The 22,023-nt window shown below is 40.4% G+C and overlaps 1 protein-coding gene across 1 annotated transcript; it reads left to right on the top strand.

Moving 5' to 3' along the window:
- Nucleotides 1-4,877: 4,877 nt before the first annotated feature.
- Nucleotides 4,878-21,789, top strand: capn12 (calpain 12). The gene is made up of 22 exons (XM_040131375.1): nt 4,878-5,081; nt 6,076-6,145; nt 7,063-7,181; nt 11,690-11,823; nt 11,982-12,153; nt 12,237-12,320; nt 13,347-13,432; nt 13,532-13,609; nt 13,695-13,885; nt 13,985-14,244; nt 14,345-14,356; nt 15,494-15,573; nt 16,311-16,433; nt 18,340-18,376; nt 18,484-18,555; nt 18,668-18,713; nt 19,086-19,147; nt 19,489-19,557; nt 19,653-19,731; nt 19,923-20,039; nt 21,395-21,447; nt 21,566-21,789. The coding sequence occupies exons 1-22, from the start codon at nt 4,878-4,880 to the stop codon at nt 21,590-21,592; spliced, it is 2,175 nt and encodes a 724-aa protein (XP_039987309.1). The 3' UTR covers nt 21,593-21,789.
- The last annotated feature ends 234 nt before the right edge of the window (nt 21,790-22,023 follow it).

The raw sequence follows: 22,023 nt of genomic DNA, 5'->3' as shown, positions 1-22,023 counted from the left end.
TCTTTACGCCTATACTCTACTGTTAATGTATAGAGGTTCAAGGGGAAAAAAAATGCAACCAACATCACAATGTAAAGAAGATTGAAGAGATGAGGCAATCATACACCCGCCCACTCAAACACTCTCTGTTACTCTCTTTGTCTTTCATAAACACACACACAGTAATGCACCTGGTGACCTTCTTTGGGAATATGACACAAACACATTCACAGTTATTCAGTTGCTCGGGTAATTACAGACACAAACACACACAATAACTCATATTCAGGTCAGTCAATGTTATGTCTTGTCCAGCCCAGAAACATCCATCCAAAAAAATGCCAGAAAAACTGGTTTTGACCATTAACCCCTCACTGTCCACCCCCTCCCTACACACACACACACACACACACACACACACACACACACACACACACACACACACACGCAAACACAAAGCGCTGGGGTCAGAGGTGCTGCCTGGATAGCATGCACAGTAAGGTTAGAAGGTGGAGTTCAGTCCTGTGACAGGGGAAATGCTTTCATGTGTTTGTTCCCTGCAGGCCTGAGGGAAGGTGAACTGCAGCCTCTAACCGCCTCAACCAGAGCCGCCACATGAAACACATATCCACGGTCCATACTTTATATACTGTTGGGTAGTTTAATCTGCAATTTATCATATTTTATAAACCGTTCGTAGACTTTGTGTGAAAAATCTTAATCTGCAAAGTATCTAGTAACTACATCTGAATGTAGTGGAGTAAAAAGTACAATATTTGCTCCTGCACTGTAGTGAAGTAGAAGTGTAGCACAGCATAAAATGGACAACAAGCAAGTGAAGTGTAAGTATCTCAAAATGGTACTTAAGTACTGTACCTGGGTATATGTACTTAGTTACTTTCCACTATAAGGATTAATAAAATGAGAAAAATTACAATAATCTCAGTCATGAAGATTGTAAAGGGAAAGTATGGTAATATTATGTAATATGTTATTATGAGAGTTGAATAAAAATGCTATCAAGTTAGTTATAACCCCAATGGAACAAAAATACACTGTGACTCAATTTCAACATTAGAAGAAGACTTCTGTGACAAAAAGAAGATTTAGTTAACAAGTTCAAGATTTAGGTCTTAACAAACAACACAAGTTCAAGATGTAAGACCTAAGAAAGTAACTTTATTTATATTGCACCTTCCGAGTCACATACTGTAGTGCCTAAGGATAAAATCAAGGCAACAGACCTAAAATGGAGACTTAAGAAGAGTAAAAAAACCATGAAATATAGACGAAGTGAAAAAATATATTAAAAATTACACAAAGACAAATTGAAAAGAAATCATTGTAATCTAGTTTTATACTGTAGGTATATTCTAATCATTTCTCGAGTGAGGCACTGGGGGTAGTTAAGTTCCGCTTTCTCCATCTCCTGACCTTTTCAGTCTGCTGATGTGCATGAGTGATGCAGCAGAAAACGGGCCGGGACAAAGCCGGTTAACCAGCGGGGAGAGTGAGAGGGGCCGGGGCACTGCTAGTGCTGGGGTCGTGGGATCAGAGCGGGTCATGGAGGTGTGGGAGTGTCTGCTCGGCCCTCTGACCTTTGTCACTGAGGCTTCCTATAATCCCGTCCTCAAAGACCATACGGACATAATGGAGAGCCTAAGAATGGAGTTAAATGGTGACCATTAGGCAGATCTGTGTCGCTTTTCTTCTTGTTTGTTTAGTCCCGGTTAGTCTCATGTTTTCAGGGTAATCAGGCGTGTGATGGAGGGACGGCTAGAGACGCCTGGAGAGGCCTGGAGTGAGCACCACAGGACAATAGTTTATTGGAGATGGATATCCACCTAACCTTAATGAATGACAAGACAGTAGAGGGCAGGGAGAGGGGGGGGGGGGGGGTGACAGTAATTGGATGTCCACTTCAAATTATTGGAGTCCCAACCGGAGTTCACAAGTGGTTTACACAGTAGGAGGCCCAAGCACCCCTTCTGAAAACGGTTTAGACTGCTCAGTGTAAGTAAAACTACAAGTCCTGATGGTAGGTTATTACACCGGTATTATTAAAAAAAAAAAAACATCCACTTTAAGACTTTATGAATCCATTTTTTCAATTATCTGAGATTATTTTTGTTTCAATTAAACTTTAGTAATGAGTGTTGTAAAATAAAGAAACAAAAGATTCTTCCTTTACTTTCTTTTTTAAGCAGTGGAATCTATTAAAAACCAAGTGTGTCACTTTCTAATAAGGAAGCCTTTCTAAAGGGTTTCAAAGCTGTAATAACTATATAATATCTAATAGCTTTAATAATTATTAATAAACCATTTACTAATGCTTTATAGAACAGTTATAAGCCTTTAATCAGAGCAACTTTTCAGTTTCCAGCTTGTAAAATTTCTGTGGCTGGTTAAGAAAGCACCCCTTCCAAAAACTGTTTGCAGGAGTTAATATCAGTAACAAAAAGTCCTTACCCTTTAAAAAAAAAAAAAAAAAACTACTATTCAACTGCAACTATTCAGTTGCCAGGATGTAAAATTTCTCTGACAACTTCTGACAACTCTCAATATCCAATAAGCTGTCAACTATCCAGGGTTATTCTACAATAGTCCATCAAGTCTATAATTGTTAATAAGTCGTTAAGACATGAATTCTGGTCCTTGTCCAGGTCCACTGGATCAGTCTGAGAGCCAAAAAAGACAAAGTGTCCTGCTGGAGGAGGAAAAACACTAGGCAGAGAGATTTTTCCCAACCTGAGAACTAAAATTTGTTCTTATTAATGTCTTATAACTGATCTGTATAGCATCTGTAAATGATCTATGGACATTAAATAAAGCCTTTAAAAAAGGGTGCCTTATTCAGAAGCGGTACTGAAATCATTATACTTATAAATACAACAGTTAGTTTGAAGAAAAAAATAAAAGACAACTTTATCTTTGAAGTCACTGAATCATTCTTGGAAACTCAGCTACAAAGCAGGATCAGTGCCCACATCGGAGACAGACTGTTATTCCGTGCATTTTATATTTATCTCGATTTAGCGAATAAACATTATCATCAGACTTTCCAAAATGGAAGGGCCAGACTGTGGTGAGAAAAAAGAAAAAAGCATCTCAAACGCACAACCCGTCGAACCTTGAGGTGGATGGGCTGCAACAGCAGAAGACAGTGTGGGGAATGCTTCCTTGGCAAACTTCGGGCCCCTTAATACCAATCAATCATCGGCCTGTCTGAGTACTGTTGCTGACCATGTGCTTCCCTTTTTCTGTCCACAGTTTACCATCTCGCAAATGGCTGCTTCCAGCGCGATAATGGACCGTGTCCCGAAGCAAAGGTCGCCTCAAACCGGTTTCACGAGCACGACAGTGAGTTCCGTTCGCTTCGGTGGCCTCCCCGGTCGCCGGATCTGACTCCGGCTAGAAGGGTTTCGGGACGCGGTGGCGCGGGAGATCTGCCAGCACCCATGTGCAGCTGACAAATCTGCAGACACGATTGTGGTGCAGAATCTCGACGTCTCCGGCGTCTCGTTGAGTCCGTGCCACGGGGAACTGAGGCCGCCTCGAGAGGCAAGCGGGGCCCTGACCAGTATTAACCTGCTGTTCCTAATAAAGCGCTGGCTGAGTGTATTTTCGGTGACTGGGAAATTAGCCCACTGTATCGACAGTTTGTTTTGTTTTTTTGTTGTTTTTATCAGCTCCTCCGTTCTGTCCTCCAGAAAAAGAGCAAGAGAGCAGCTTAGAGAGGTTTTCATGAATGAATCAAAACTGAAACCACACTCGCTCCGAGCACAAGTAGTAAAAACACACATTATAAAGGTTGTGTCCGTTGCCGCGAACTTTTATTAAAGTACTTTATCAGGCCCCCTTCTATAGCTGACAAATGATGCTGAGAGCTGCACCGAGCCCTCTACACTGACAACCGTGACTGAGTTTACTCGAGAATGAAGGTGATTTTCCGTCGTGTGCAACTTGCCCACATCTTGTGATCGGGGAAAATTCACAGCGTGATTTACTTCACTTTCAGTCGAACAGACCCACGGGGTGTTTTTAGGATGACTCTCTTTCCACTGCCTTATTCATCACGATCATCGCAGCATAATTTACAGTAAACTCCCCTGCATACAGTGGACGTGAGAGTCTGCGGTCCGGCGCCTTTAGGTGGACTCGAGTGCCACCTAGTGCCGGTTTCGAGGAACCGACGGAGGGCTCGTCTGATCAGTGTTAAGTCAACTGTGTTATAAAGAGATTAAACCGACCTGTGGTTGATCTAAGTTTCCTCATTTATTCAAAATGTCAGCTATTGGTGATGTTCGGCATACGGGCCGCCTACTCTACATGCACACGTAAACACGAACACATTTCAGACATTTTATTCTTTTCTGTGAATTTGATTATAAGGAAAATATCGGGTGACGCTTATGAACGCGTCTGTAGTTTTCCGGTAGGTTTCGATGAAGTTTCCTGGAAAGAACTGAACAAACAAAGGCCAAAAAAAAAAAAAAAAACAACCCACAAATAATTAAAACATTGTAGAAAGTTCTTACAGTGGTGACGGGGGCAGGACACTTTGACTGAAGTCCCTGCAGGGTTGTCCAGTTATATGACCGTTATTTATGCTTTTTCTCGCGGTCCTAACAGAGGCTCGGTGCCTCTTTCATCCTCGCTCGGGACGACGGTGGTGATGGATGATAAATTAGAGGGAGCAAAGAGATGCTGGCGCCGTGTCATTACGCCGACTCCAGCTCTCCGCTGCCCCCCCCGGCGCTCCGCATACCTTTCCGGGCTTGGCAGAGCCCTGCAAGCCCTGCAAGAATGCCCCCCTGGATGTGGTGGGTGTGCGCTTTTAACTGAATTTAAGCCTGGGCTGCTCACACATATTGTCTGACTGAACCGTCGCTGACAGCATGGCGACCGAGAGAGTGGCAGCCCTGGGCTCCGTCGAGAACCCGATCAAGTTCGGGGATCAGGACTTCAAGACTCTCCTGGAGGAGTGTCTGAAGAGCGGGGTGCTGTTTTCTGATCCAACCTTTCCGGGCGAGCAGAAGTCCATCGGTTTCCCCGAACGAGACCCGGATCCCAAAAAGGCGATTAAGTGGCAGCGACCCAAGGTGCGTCCACACAGTAGTACATGTGTGTAAAGTGCCAGTTGTTATCCACATGTTGTAGGGTGTTTTTGTTATCAGTGGTATGGGTCTTCACTCAGGTCATCAACATAATAACTGAGTTGTAAAATAATTCAGAATCCATTCATGGTATAGCTTCCTCTGCAACCCAAAAGAAAAAAAAAACACAAATTGAGAAAATGCTGACAACATTTTATTTTTAGGCGCACAAAGTTTAATTTAAAGGGAGGTTGGCTGCATGTACTTTTTTTTTTTTTTTTTACATGTTTTGGTCCCTTCTGGACATTAAAAGATGCCTGAACACTTGAAGTAGTGTGAAATGCGGCTCCTAGTATCTTCTTGGTATTGCCTCTTCTCAGGAACTCTTATCAAAAGTGTGGCAAGGGTTGCAGACGTTAAGAGTGATTCAACCAGGTGTGGCCCTGGTTCTGAGGAAGCTACCACCTGAGGCAGTTTGCTCAAGAGAAGAACTAAAGTAACTAAAGAAATGACACAAAGTCACACATCATAGCCTAAATCCAATAAATCTAGTTTTATAACTGACGATTATATTTATTATTGATTCATGTCCCGATTATTTTCTCGATTAATCATTTGGTCTGTAAAATAGAGACAAATGCCCATCACATTTTTCCAGAGCCCATGGTAACATATTCAAATGTCTTGTTTTATCTGACCAACAGTCAAAACCCAAAAACATTGAATTTACAATTAAATAACTGAAACAGTTACATGTAAAAGAGGAGAGATGGTAAAATTGTGGTATTTTTGCTTAGGAAATTACTTAAGTGATTATTTGAAATGATCAAAATGATTGCATGATAATCTTATCTTGTATGACTTGTATAATCTCCCAGAGAAAACAAGGCTGCAGCACAAAGAATCACCCACACTGACTTGTCCTTAAAACTTTCTTATCAGTTTGTGGTCTTGCAGCATCTTGTGCTCCCACTGTCATCCTCTCTCTCCATTTCTGAAGGAAATCAGTAAGAATGCTGTGTTTGTGGAGGGAACGACTGGGACCACGGATATCTGTCAGGGCCAACTGGGTGAGTACAGTGGAAAAATACTTCTGTCGACAATAGAGATTGCTTCTCCTGCCCACTGCTCATCTAACCTCCCCAAAGAATGAGGTTTGAAACTAGTATGTGTCACGCTGAACTGTCTTAAATTGGCATTGCACAACATCCTGGAAAAGTTAAGTCCACATAACCAAAAGCAGAGGACACTCCACGCTTACGCACGTCAGTCAGCACCTAATCTTTGATTGCAGTAAAATGCAGGACCTGACCTCTGCACCAAACAGCCCCAGGGACCCAACTTAAAATGCACAGCGAGGGGGGAAAAAAGGAGTGAACACTCTATTGTTCCCAAACCCCAGATCTGCAGAGGGTCCTTGCCCCGTCCAGCCCTGTCTTTAACTGCCCCCAGATACTGCTAAAAATCTGTTTTGTGCAGTCTGGTTCCTATTTGTGGTGACTGGAGAAGGCTGTTTTCTGCACAACAGCAAACTCTCCTTCCACCCCTCTTCTGGATTGGTGCGTCATGTCACAAGTTGCCTGTAAATATGTCAGTGGTACTGATCAATACCACCACCTCCTCCCCCTCCTCCTTTTACTCCTCCTCCTCCTTCTTCTTCTCCTTCCTCTTTGATGTCCGACTTATTTGTTTTCCCTTCAAACTGCATCCGAGGAGGTCTTTTCCATGATTTGCACAGATACCAACACCATCTCCAGAGAAACAACGTGGAACAGATGTTTTCTCTTGGATGGGAATGTGGCTTATTACGTGTATGTGCGTGTGTGTGTGAGCTTAACCTACCTGACGAAATCATGAATCACGCCTCAGGGGAGACTAACAACTTGAAGCCCACATAAATGCTTGGATATGCATACGTAATCATTCATCACACAGAACGAAGAACCTTTACGCCGTACCAGTTTCACGTGCCCCCTTTGTTTATCAGGTAACTGTTGGCTGCTGGCGGCCCTTTCCTGTCTGACCATGCACCCCAAGCTCTTTGTGAAGGTGGTGCCCCCTGACCAAAGCCTGTCCGAGCCTTATGCAGGGATCTTCCATTTTACTGTGAGTATCAATATGATTAGCTGTACACGCACTGTACACACACAAAAAAAGTACACGCACAAATACAATCTTCGACATATCATATCAACAGACTGGCCGTAAAAGAGAACGTCGCCAGCTTAGCATTGCACTTCCATAAACTTGTCAGACTCAGTGTTTGGAAAGTCAAAACTCGATGCAGCAGATCCAAGGTATAATTCTTTTATTTCATGCCTACATTACCCACAATGCAATTCGACTGCAGACAGTTTCTACATTACCACAGCTCCTCGTATGCGCCACGAGTTACTGGGCCAGAAAGCCTGAACCAGCAGGACACTGAGCACCTGGGGAGTCTGGTTATTAATTTATTAATAGACGAGTCTAACGTTGTGATCAAAAATATCTAATCTTTGCCCCAAGGCCCCTATGCAGGTTAATCCAGAGGTCGCAGATAGAAACAGCTGCAAAGGTTTCTGCTGATGTTACAGATACATTGTGATAAATGTGATACTAAAACAGCTGCTGTGCCTCCCTGAACTACTGTGAAAATCTAATAGTGCTGATCTCTGCTGTGTTAAATGCTGTATACCAGGCCTGAGCACAGGGTAGACATAGTAATTAAGTTTGATTTATGTGCATAACTCACACTCAAACCGATTCTCTAAAATAATTCACGTTTTATCTGCTTTGGCTTTATCCATTTAGACTTTTCAGTGAGACGTCTTCTTATTTAGCTGTCGTGCCACAGCTCTGGAATTAAATGCAGGCAGCTGGATCAAACAGGTATCAACTCATCTCGGAGTCATCACTGCCTAGTGGTCTCACACATAAGAGGAGAAAAACCTAATCTTTAAAACCTCATTAGAGTTGGCGATTATAATCTAGAGAGTTCATCATTCACCGGCTCTGTCCTGTTCAGATCAATAAAATATTAACCTTGTTAGACATATCAATCTTGTAAAAACAGACCGACCAGTCAGATGATTTTATTTTTATTCAGCCTGGGAGCTGTGGCCCTTTAGAGACTGTCAGGGAGAATGTGACATGACTTAACAAGCAGGAGGGAAGGACTGGAAACTCATTTTGTCCTGTCAGGGTGATGGGAGAATATTCCAGACATGCAGGTAGTGACTACCCCTGGGACACACACACACACACACAAACACACACACACACACACACACACACACACACACACACACACACACACACACACACACACACACACACACACACACACACACACACACACACACAGACACAGCTGCAGCTATGAAAGACCTGTGTGGGCCTGTTCTCGGCCTTTGTTTTGTACACAGTTAGCAGTACAGTACACACCCCTATTCATGACCAGTAACGGCCGTGGGAGTGGTTTATTACATATTAGCCAGACAAAAGAACAGTGTGTTCATTAATTCATCCTTTTACAGACCACAAGGTTTCAATTGTCAGATCTGGACGGCTGATATTTCCTTCATTCTGTTTTTTTACTCTCTCTGAACATTTCAATGTTTTGTTGATTTTTATTGTTTGCCTAAATATGTCGTGATAGTATGATATTGCATGGTTTATAAGGCAAGTTTATCTGTATAGCACTTTAAGACAAATGGCATTTAGACAAGTTATAAAACAAAGCACAAGGACTTGTAAAACTACATATAAATAGAAGTCTAAGAATAGAATAAAATAAGAGATAAAAACTAAGTTTTAAACTGAATAAAACAGGATAAACAGAAAGATGAACAACTTGCAGTGCAGAATGGCCGCTATTGAGAAATAAGCTCTAAAGACTTTTCAGACTCTGTACGCTTGATCCTGTATTTGCTGACTGTGGGGTATTCATCCTCATCCTTCATGGGCCTGGAGGTTGCCTGCAATTACGAAGGGGCAGCGTTCAAAGCACATGGATCCTCTGATTCCAAGTCAGTTAGCTCCATTCGCTCCATCGCTGAACATTTGAATATTGCTACAGCACAAGGTCATCATGTGATAAACTCTGTAATTGAGTTGGACGACACTACAAGGAGACTATTAACATCTGGCTCTCCAACGGATACCCATGCCGCAGATACAGAGTGTATCGCCAACAGAGAACTAAAAGGTTTCCGACGGTAAATCACACTAAAGTACTTTGGGACCCTAAAGTAAAACCTCAGGGGATCCTTGGTGGACACTTAAATATAAGGAGCATTGTGTCAAAGGCTGAAAAACTAGAACAATTCTTAACAAACTCAAATCTTGATTAACTGTGTCTCTCTGAAACTTGGTTAACTCCAGCAACTATAGGCCTACCAGGTTACCGACACACTTTCTCCTGAAATGCCCTTCGTTTTAACTGTAGGCCACTTTATAGACCACCGACTGCGAAGGATGGTTTCTTTGATCATTTATGTGATGTTCTTAAAAACCATGATGCTTAAGAACTGCTCTTGATGGGAGGTTTCAGTCTTAATTGGTTGGATAAAACACGTGAAAAAAAAAAAAAAAATCACCAATAGGTTTCAGTTGATCCAGATTACAAAAAGTGCAACAAGAAGAACAAAGTGTTCTCAAACTTTGCTAGACTTAATTATCACAAATAAAGTAGACCGCAAATCAAAGACATATAATCTAATAACAGGTATATTAGATCACATTCTCACACTAAGAATCAGTATAGAAACTTAAATAACATTGAAGGAAATAATCCCATTTCATATACTCCAAAGAAAGATCTATAGTTATTTGATAATGAAATAAGACAGATCAAATGGAATGATACAGCTCGTGGTAAAAATTGTGAGCAAGCTTGTGATGACTTTATGGGAACTTACTGAGGAAAAATAGACAAGAGACCTTGCCCTGGCTAAATGACACCCTCTGGCACTTAATAAAGTCTAGAAACCTAGCCTTGAAAAAAAATCTCTGTGTCAAAGCTTTTTTTCTCTTTCTTGACATCATGAAACATGCAGGAGGAAACACCAAAAGGCTCAGGAGAACCACTGGCAAATTTACTGCCTGTGGTTTTAAAAACATGATACAACCACAGTGAATTTTAAACAAATAGATGCTTCCCAGGTACATAAAACAAATTCAAAAGCAAAGACATTTGGGAACTTGATGCTGCTTTCCTCAAAAAAAACAAAGAAAACTTAACAGCTTCTATTATTTACATAATGAAAAGATCAGTGCTATTATAACTCCAGTATACAAAACTGGGGAAAGACAAGAAGTAATCAGCTGCAGGCCTATCATTATACTCACTGTAGTTTCAAAAGTTGCTGAAAAAGTAATTGCTGAACAAATGGTAAATCATCTGAAAAAAGAAGATCTACTCCATCCTATGCAGTTTGGGTTTAGAGTGAGCCATTCTACTGAAACTGCACGTTACCACTTCATTGAAGTCATAAAAGCTAATTTAGATAAAGGGGGAGTAGTGGGAGCAGTGTTTCCTGACCTACGCAAGGCCTTTGATACAGTCAATCATTCAGTACTTCTTACCAATCTGTACTTTAATCTCTTAAGCATAAAAACAGTAAATTGGATAAAATCATATCTGTCAGAACGCATCCAGTGTGCTCAGGTGAATAACATGTTGCCATCAACAGGAGCCTGAAATATGGGAGTGCCGCAAGGCTCCATATTGGCGCTGTTGTTATACAATCTGCCTTTTCATTTAAAGCCATTGAGGAAGGGATCTCCCTGATACTTGAGCAATAACATGTAGATTTTAATATTTTTTTCGTGTGATGCCTAAAAAAATGAATTTTAAGAGACTCAGTTTTCACGTTATGTTGTCTTCACTCTCATGTACGTTCTATGTCTGTTAGAAAAAAGATGATGCTTGGGGGGTGGGGGTAGAGGGGTGTTACTGAATGTATGATTTTACTCAGTATTTGGTATTTTGTGATTTGTATTTATATTACTGCACTTGGTGTATTATGTCTACATGTCCTGGGACTGCAGATGGAAAGTAGCTATAAGCTAAATCTGCTACAGTGCATCTCTTCTCTTTGCATGAGATTAATGTTTTTTTTTTACGTGGTCCCTGATAAATAAATGTAACAAACTAAACTACAAACCAAAAGCTAAAAAATACCAAAGAGCGCATTAAAAGCTTGCAAAGGTAATAGTTATTTACTGGTGATGTTGCTGCTTATTGTATTCAATAAGTGATGTCAAAAATAGTGAGCATATTTAATCACAAGAACAACGTCAGCATATTTCCTGATTAATGGGGGTTTGGGAAAGACCAAAAACAGAGTTAAAAAGAAGAGTGAATATCGGACTGCTAACAAGTTCACCATATCAGCTGAACAGGTGACGATATGACAGTGTTACAGTGTTTACAGTTTGATTCTGCTGCCCACCAGAGTCCAAAAAATCCATGGCTACAGGTTTAAGGGAAATACTGGGGGCATAATGTTCAGGTGGCTTGTGTCTTTGCACTCTGCCTCCCTCCTCATTATCTTTACTCCTGATTCATTAAATCCATCTCTCCTCTATTCTCACCACTCCTCTCTTCCTGTCACCCTCTCCCCGTGCAGTTCTGGCAGTATGGTGAGTGGGTGGAGGTGGTTGTGGATGACAGGCTGCCAGTACGCGAAGGCCGTCTGCTCTTCAGCTACTCTCAAACCCGCAATGAGTTTTGGAGCGCCCTGGTGGAGAAGGCCTATGCCAAGTCAGTTGCCACTACCAGCATGTGTTTCTGGGTTGTAATGTCTTAGACCACCCACGCTTTTTCTGTGTGTGTGTGTGTGTGTGTGTGTGTTTGTTGCTACAGTGATATGACAAAAATACGCTGACACTGGAGAGAACTTTCTCACCTCTCACATGTAGGTTAATCGGATCTTACGGAAGCCTGAAGGGGGGCAGGATTTCAGAGGGGATGGAGGATTTCACAGGAGGCATCGCGTACTCGAAGAACATCTCATCTTGTACGCCTCAAGTCCTCTGGAGGTCCCTGACAGGGGCCCTGTCCAGAGGCAGCCTGCTCAGCTGCTTCATCCAGGTACATACACGCAACAAAGTGTTCATGCTGAACAGGTGGATGGTCATTTAGATCCACTAGAGTTTCTCTCTTTGTCTTCACAGGCCACCAGCTACAGTGACATAGGTAAAGTCACAGGAGACGGGCTGGTAAAGGGCCACGCTTACGCCGTCACTGACACGGACAAGGTCAGTATCACACTGACACAACATGGCAGACTGTGTAGTACTGAACCACTGTCATTGTTTGTTTATTGATCTTTTATCATCAATATGTTACTCTGATGTGTTTCCTTTTTAATAATTATCAATTTAATGATAAAATGACTTGTTTTTCCACAAGAATCATTGCACTCTAATGTCATCTCATCTCATTTCATCCTCTAATTTCATTTGATCTCATTTCACGTTCACATCTAATCTCATCTCATACAATTTGTCTGAAATGTAATCTACTCTGATGTCACCTCCAAACATGGTGTTTAATGTCCTGTTATTTATGTCATTTCACCCCCCCCAGTCTAATCTAATCTAATCTAATCTAATCTAATCTAATCTAATCTAATCTAATCTAATCTAATCTAATCCTTTATCAATGTAGCAATTCATCTATTCACATTTGCGTCTATTCTCATGTCATTTAATGTTAATCTGATCTAATCTAATTTTAATCTAAATTTAATCTAATATCATATCACTTTATTTTGCCTCATCTGATCTTGTTTGATGTCAACCTGATCTAATCTAATCCCATTTCATGTCACCGCATGTCATTTCATTTCACTGTATTGTATCCCAACCTTCCCAATCCAATATAATCCAATATAATTTGACTGAAATGTCTTCTCATCTCATGTCAACGTGTCATCTCCAGTCATAGCAGTTCATCTCATCGCACCTAATCTCTGACATATATAAGAATAAAAAACTCTGAACAGCAAAGAAATAACTTAATCTCATCTCATGTCATCGCATCTCATCTAATTTGATCCAATATAATGTCATGAAACTGCAATATAATCTCATGTCATATCCCCTCATGGCATTTTATGTCATCTCACCCAGTCTAATGTAATGTAATGTAATCTCATCTCATCTCACTACAAATACACTTTTCAGATAATACTGAGAACTGGCAAAAGATTTTCCAAGACTTTTCCTTTTGTAACTCGGATCCTAACTCACACATTACCTTAATGTCTCCTTACATTTCAGGTGAAAAAAGCATCAGATGAGATCTTGTTGCTGAGGCTGAGGAACCCCTGGGGTTTTGTCGAATATCGCGGCCCCTGGAGCGACAAGTGAGGAAGCTTCCTGTTTGTGCGCGTTGTAAAGGAGAGCACAATCACTCACAGATTACAGCGCCTCCGCAGATGTTGAGTATCTCTTTGTGACTGCAGGGGTAAAGAGTGGGACGATGTGGACAAAGCAGAGAAAGAGCGGATAGAGCTGAAAAAGACAGAAGACGGAGAGTTCTGGTATGTGGCAGCAACTAAAACACGCCAATTTACACTAACACACAAGCTCTCACGAACAAAAACACTTATTATTAACACTTATTAGGATCAGTGCCGAGGATTTCAGCAGCCTGTTTAACATCGTGGAGCTCTGCAGTGTGAGTCCTGACACTCTTGACGAAGGAAATACAGCTGCCTCTCCTTCCACTCCTGTACCCCCATCCACCTGGACCATCAGTGAACATGAGGGATTCTGGGTACCAGGGAGCTCCGCCGGCGGTAGCCGCAGATACAACCGTATGTTTATGACTTTACATTTGGACCAATATGCAGTCAGGCTCTACCTGGATCATTTATGTGACCCTGCTCTTGCGGTTTTTTTTTTTTTCCCCTCAGAAACATTTTGGAAGAATCCTCAGTTCCAGTTGGTTCTTAAAGAGCAGGACCAGCCCGAGGAGGAAGATGAGGATGAGGGTGAGGATGACGAAGATGAAGATGACGAGGATGAGGTGGAGTTAACCCCAGAGGAGACAAAGAGAGCAGAGAAACAGAAGAGGAAAGCCAAACAGTGCACTGTGCTGGTGGAGCTGCTGCAGAAAAACCGCAGGCAGAAGGATAAAGTCAACTTTCTCTACATAGCTTTCCACATCTACAGGGTGAGAAAAAGACTTTAACTATTCAGTATTTTGGATTTCAGCACCTAATTTTTGTTAGTGATGAACTCAAATGTTTCTTTGTGTCTCTTTTGTTTTGCAGGTTCCTCCTGAGGTGAGTATCTATTGTAATATTTTTACAGTCATCCTGAAAATTATAAGAGGGAACGTTACACTTTATAACACAGCCCCAGATTTACATTGTAATTTAGTTGTATTAATCGGGGAATAATAAAATGCTCACCAGTTCCTGCTGTTACTTAAATGTAGGTGCAGTTGAAAAAAACAAGGGAATAACAATTGGAAATTTAAGATGAAAGGAGAAATAAAAGGTTACAATATAAAGTATTTTTGTAAATAATGGGTATCTACAGGCTTACAGTGCTGGGAAAAAACTAACTAGAAAAAAAACTAAGGTTTGGTAAAAAGGGTGTTAATAACCTTTTTCTTACAGTATTTTTAAAATATAAAAAAGGGAGAACAGCCACACATTTTATTATAGTCCGCACACCTTATCATTACTGTGTAATGTAAAATGCACGTTGCAGGATCCCTCATTAACAAACATTATTGCAGAGTGTAGGAGAAAATACAATATATAAAACAGGGGTGCTCAATTACAGCAACACTACAGGGATTTATTATCATTTCCTATCTTTTCCTACGTCACTGTATGATTCAGAATAAAGACAGGGCGAGAAATGGGTGTGTACTTTTGAATATTTGGTCCTAGCAGGCATGTTTGTCGAGCAGCAGGTATGCCGGAGTCGAAAACAAACGTACCTTTGTTAAGTAAGGTTTAAAGTGATATATCATTGATGAAGGTGGCTTAAACTTAGCACATCTTTAATGTTTAATGACGAACCTAGTAATTATTATTTTAATTGTTTTAATTACACAGTAATGATAAGCTATGTGGGCTGTAATATAACGTGTGGCTGTTCTCCCCTTTTTCCTGTGTAGTTACACAATAAGAGCGAGGTTTTTAGGACCATTTTTACCAAACTTCAGTTTTGTTTCCCAGTGTTGGCATAAAGTAGTAATAAGTTGTTGTTTTTTTTGAGATGCCCAATTGTTTCTCTGTTGTTCCTCGTAGTCTTGTGTTTATTCCACTGTACCTACATTTAAGTACCACTTGAACCCAGTAAATATTTTTATTGGATCCTGATTCATATAATTAAACTAAAACACAGGCTATATTATAATGTGTTACCGAACTTTCCATCCACTTACGATATCTCTCTCCGTACAGCTCCAGGGTGTGTGTCTGGACCGCAACTTCTTCAAGAAAAATCGCCCTGTGGGTCGTTCTGGGAAATATAAGGCTCAGAGGTAAAGACCGCCATCATATGAAAAAGTGACTTCTTGATAGTTTATAGTCCCATGTTTTTGATTTTTTTTATAATGTGGCTGCAAAAGCACCAAATTGTGTGCTTCTGCTTGGTTACTTCAGGGACCGAAGAGCCCTCTGCTAACTGTTCACTCAAACAACTTGAATGGCTTTTTTTAACCCATCAAAATTTCAACCTCAAAACGAACTAATTCACTTCCTCACAAAACCGAGTGATAATTGTCCAACCAAATGCAAAGCTTGTTGCTAGATACTGGTCCACACAGTTAATGACATATACTCCTCCATGTCCGTGAACTGGTGATTGTTTGATGTCACTATATTGTATATGTTGCATATTTACTTGAAAATTTTCAGACTTAAAACTGTTGTTATTTTCTCTATCTTGTGAGAGAAATTAAATGTAATCAAATAAAATTTTACCTTATAAACCCAAAAAAAGGAAATGAAAACACAAACACACAAAAAACCCCTGACAAAATACATACAGGTACAACAACAGAGAGAAATCATAAAACATATTGAACAGTAGCCATTATTGCACATGGTCCTGATGGTGGTAGCTACTAAACACATGAATAGTATTGGCTATATAGTGTATATATAAAACATGTATTGTATATAGAATATTGCATGGATTTAATGTTTTTAGTTGATCATTGAACATTGTTTAGCTGTTGGAAGTTAATGAATAAAACTTATTAACTCTGTCCCACAGGGGTGTGTGGAGGAAGATGCGTCTGGACCCGGGTACCTACATCCTCGTGGCGTCCACCTATCGACCCAACCAGCCCGGAGAGTTCTTTGTCCGCATTTTCTCCAAGACTGGAAACACTCTGGGGTGAGACACAGGAAAATTTAGCTCTGAGGGCCTAAACGACTTGAAAAGACGGGACAAAAATCGAGAGAAGACTGTTTGGCCGAATGTAATCTTTGTTAAAAAAAGACAGACCCACAACACTCGCTGAGGGGCCGGGCCTCCCCGAATCAACCTCCTGCTGCACTCACTCTCATCAGCCCACTCATCATCACCCACACTCACTGTGGGACTGTGCTCCCAACATTATACTGCTGTATCAGTTGGAAGCTTGCAACCCCCTCTTATGGCTTCTGACACCAGCAAGAGTCAATTATACAGCTGAGAACAGTGTAGTATGAACACTGAATCTGACTATAATAATCACCCTTATTTTCCAGTGGTGGAAAGTAAAATACATTTACTCAAGTATTGCACTTGAGTTAAGTGCAGTTTGTGAGATACTTGTACTTTACTTGAGTATTTCCAGTTTATGGGACTTCATACTTCTACTCCACTGCACTTCAGGGGGAAATATTGTACTTTTCACTGTTTACTAGATGCATTTATTTAACAGCTACAGTTACTAGTTACCTTGGTTTTACATAAAAAAAAACATGATCAACTTCTAAAATATGAAGCGTTGTCGTAGATTAAAGACACTGCGTGACCAAACAGGTGTTTTCAGTTATGAAACCTATTAGCTGTGTTGTTTACTTAGGTAAAAGTACTGTTACTGCACTGTAAAAATACTCCATTACAAGAAAATGTCCTGCACTGAAAATCTTGGGTAAAGGTATATATCAGCATAATCAGGAGATGTACATAAACTAGCAAAAGTGAAAGTACTCAGTGCTGAAAAACGGCCTCAGTGAGCGTTATACTATTATCTATCATATCATTAGATTATTATTAGTGATGCATTAATGTGTAAGCGGCATTTTACTGTAGCTGCCAGTTGAGGTTGAACTAATTTTTTATTATTTTATATAAGGATGCAACCAATGACTCTTTTAATTATGGATTGATCAGCTGATTATTTTCTGGATGGATCTTGAAAATACTGAAAAAATGCACATCACAATTAACCAGAGCCCAAAGTAACACCTTCAAATGTCTTATTTTGTGTCACCAAGTACTTCCGTTATGTTAATAAGTAAAATAATGACGAGGAAAAAAAACGCAGCTAATCTTTACATTTGAGAAGCTGGAATCATGAGATGGAAAGTATTTAAATGATTGTTAGAATAGTTGCCAGTGAATTTTCTATCACAGTTTTAGCCGTACTTGTTTATACTGTTGGGTAGATTAATCTATAACAAAGCATTTTATAAGCACTTCATATATTTTATACGTAAAATCTTTTTGGGAAGTGACTGTATCTGTCAAATAAATGTAGTGAAGTAAAAAGTACAAACCCCTTGAAATTATAAGTACCTATAAGAATAATAAACTTGTAACTGATCCTGCAACAAAAGTGACAGGAGAGACTCTGAAGTCCAGAAAATTTATACATTTTTTTCATGTTGCACACATAATAACTAGTGTGCACAACATATTATCTTGTGCACATAAGGGTTAAAAACAGCCGTCCTTTAGGAACATCTGGTCTCCATAATACAACACTAAAAGAGCCCTTCTGCATAATGAGTACTTTTACTTTGGATACTTTAAGTACATTTTGCTTTTAGTACTATTACTCAAGTAGAATTCTGAATATGGGACTTTTAATTGCAATGGAGTATTTTTACATTGTGATACTCCTACTTTTACTTTAATAGCCTGAAGGATCTGAATACTTCAGTTAATGCAAGTGTGTCAGTATCAAACATGATTTATTTATTATTTCTTTATTTTTATTTATTTATTATTAGTCTGTAAGGTTCAAACTGTATAAAAGTATCATTTAAAAAAGCAACATAGACAATCCAATGTGGTCTTTGTGCTGCAGGACTCAAGACTTTACCTGTTCCTCTGACTTCCTCCCGGTGAGTTCGGTGCTCTCGCCCATATACATTAAAATACCTGCCGATAACAGGCAACCAAAAAATGTATAGTATATTTATGTTTGTTCGTCACATTTTATGCCAAACAGGTTATGGCAACCCCCGTCTACCCAGAGGATCAAGGGAGAGTTCGGAGGACTTTTGATGAGGAGGCTGGCCCTGTAAGAACTCCTCCTCCTCCCCATCCTACTACATTACCTCAGTTAATAAAAGTGTAAATTTGGGTCCTTTGGGTTGAACAATCCAAACCAATTTCTTGCGTCTTCCCGGCAGGATGACAGGCTGAACGCCAGGGAGCTCATGAAGCTCTTCAACTCAGGTTAGAATATCCACTATATCACCTTTTTTTTTTTTTTGCCACATGTTTTATCTGTATCTAAGGCTGTGACTGAGCTTTCATGCATTGTCTAAAGGCAGCCAGATAACCAGCAGTGATCTTTGACTCTGTAATACTTGTAACGGCCACCAGATGGGATCAAAGTAGTGACATTTTAGCCTGAAAGTTGGACCAAGCCACAGAGGTCACCAGTCTAGACAGAGGCTCACAGCTGCAGTCAGATAAAGGCTTGGTTAATTAATAAAAGTGACTTCCCTTGTCCTCCCCTTCATCTTTTCTCGGCAAATCCAATTTAACCCCTTATTCTCTTTCTCTTTCTCTTCATCAATCTTTGCCTTTCTTCCCTGATCAAAGTCCTTGACAAAGATTACCATCTGCCCCTGGAGACGTGCAGACAGCTCATCTTTGGAGAGGATGTATCCTTTTGTCCTCAGTATATTCTTTAATATGTCTCACACTCCAGTCTCTCTGTAATTCAGTACAATTCTTGTTTGACAGTGACTATACTGTAAAGTATATACGGTACGTCTGGTTTACTCAGTCTTAGAGAAATACCATGTTTTCCATGGGTTAACGTTACAACTGCTGGTCCTAAAAATGTGAATGACCTCTGCCGGTTTCACACCTTTGCTAGTTTGAGCCCCGGTCCTCGGGTTGAGTCATCATGCCACCCCCGCTGGTCCCTTTCACTCCTCTTCCTCATAACTTCATCTGTCTGCCCTCTGTCCTGTTGAGATGTCCTTAACTCTGCTGGCAGACTAAAGGGCGCTGCAATCTCAGCCGTAAACAAACAGAAACCATGCTGTGCAGTCTGCGCAATCTGCAGGTACAGCTCCGTGGATGTGTGCGTATGTGTGTCAAAGACAAAAAAAAGGAGTGTTGGTTCATTAGTACTTTTTCTAAGGATGCTTTCCCTTTCAGTCCATCTTTTTCCAGTTCGATACAGACTCTTCTGGGACAATGAGCCCCTTTGACCTGAGCACAGCACTGGAAGCTGTTGGTATGCACGCACACACACACACACACACACACACACACACACACACACACACACACACACACACACACACACACACACACACACACACACACACACACACACACACACACACACACACACAGACACACACAGAGACACAGACGGTTGCTGCTGTTTGGCTTCACGCCCTTGTTGGCTCCTGTGTTTCCCAGGAATGCAGTGTGATGGAAAGGTAGTCCAGCTGCTGTCTGAGCGGTTTGCATCTGGAGAGCTTCACATGCCCTTCCACGGCTTTGTGTCATGTTTCACCAAGCTGCGCAAGCTTTTTGGTAACACACACAGAAACACACACATATATCCATCCATCTAGTTGCACTACTGTATAGAATTACCTAATCCAGTTTGTTATTATCATTTAAGTCCTTGTTTGGTTGTCTGTTTACACGTCATCAAACACACAACCAGTGACGAAAATATACATCCATGACCTCACACCACCGGAATTATTATTCATTTAATTATTTCAGGACACTCTGTAGAAGTCTGTTTTCTATTTTTGACCCGCCTGATCCAAACCCGTCACATAGTACCCATATTATTATACATACAGACACTTAGTTGAATGTCCCAGCTCATTGGTTGGCAAATAAGATCAACATTAACCAATGAACTTGGTTAAAAAATAAAATCATAACATGTGGTACATACAGACTATGGTGGAAAGTATCTAAATACATTTGCTCAAGAACTGTACTTAAGAGCGGTTTTGAGGTACTTATACTTTACTTAAGTATTTTCAGTTTATGTTACTTTACTTCTAGTCCTCTACATTTCAGAGGGACATACTGTACTTTTTGTTTGAGGCCTAATGAGGTAAAAGTCTCCAATATTTCACCAAAAAAGCAAAGATTGGACAAAAGTCCAAAATATAAATGCAGATTTGTGTTGCAGAACTTAATTTTTTTCGTCTTTCCTCTCCCATTAATCGTCCCCTTGTGACCCTTTGGAGGGGCTCGACCCCTAGGTTGGAACCACTGGACTAAACTGTCAAACTGTATATAAAGTAGTTAAAACAAGCTCAACCTCTAGCAGCTGGAGTAAAATGCCACTGACACACTGTTGCATCAGTATTAATGATCTAGTCATGTCAGATATAATCATATATCAGTCACGGGAACATTTTACTGCAGAACCAGTATTTTTACTTTTAAAACTTCTGTACATTTTGCTGATAATATTTCTGTACTTTTACTTTAGTAGGATTTTGAATGCAAGACTTTTACTTTTAATGGAGTATTTTTACACTGTTGTATTGGTACATTTACTTACGTAAAGGATCTGAGTACTTCTTCCAACACTGTACACGGGACACTGTTTCTAAAATCACCTTTTCAAATTGTTCTTCAACTACATTGAATTTTTTCATATATCTCATGATATAATTACGCTGTGCTAAAAAATATGTTACACATGTGGCCTGGTGACATTCAACAGTTTGCCCTCAGATGATCTATGTGTGCACAGTTTGTTTACGTAACAATTTTACGCGTATTTACTTTATTTATCACTATGTAAACTCAAAATACTTGCGAGGATTTCTGTTTTGTTTTGGTCCAGAACTTTGTGAGTGTTGAGCCTTTGCAAAGACGTTGTAGTCAGTCATTTCCTACCCTCTTCTCCTCAGCTCTGTATGAATCACAGACCAGTCAAGAGGTGAAAGACAGAGGGATCAATGCTGTGAGTATCTGGCCAAAATTGCTCTATTATATGTTCATAACGACTTGGACGTGAACAAGTTTTTTGACTCTGTGTTTATGCTGTCTTCGCTCACTGTCCACCTGTTGTTCCTACATAGTGGCTGCTGCAGTTTCTGATGCTGTGAAGACGCTTTATGAGGAGGATCTCCACACAGACCCAGCTGAGCCAACCATATGCCGTACATCCTCAAACATAAACAAAATACATGCTGTGCTAGTCTTTTACTCTTTCTTCATCTTCAGTTCAGTTCAATTCAATTCAATTTATATAGTGCAGAGGTTAACAGAGGTTAACAGAGGTTATCTCAGGGCACTTTTCACGTAGAGCAAGTTTAGACCGTATTCTTTACAATATTATTTACAGAGACTCAGTATTCCTCCATGAGCAAGCACTTGGCGGCAGCAGCAAGGAAAAACTCCCTTTTACAGGTAGAAACCTTGAACAGAACCCAGCTCATGGTTGGCGGCCGTCTGGGTTGGGGGGGGGGGGGGGGGTACCACATAAAGATGTATAATAATAATGAGCATAATAAAACTAAAAATTATAATAATAGGG

Source organism: Xiphias gladius, chromosome 7 (assembly GCF_016859285.1).
Source record: "Xiphias gladius isolate SHS-SW01 ecotype Sanya breed wild chromosome 7, ASM1685928v1, whole genome shotgun sequence".
NCBI lineage: Eukaryota > Metazoa > Chordata > Actinopteri > Istiophoriformes > Xiphiidae > Xiphias > Xiphias gladius.
Note: the sequence above shows the minus strand (reverse complement) of the source record. Positions and strands in the feature narration are given on the sequence as shown.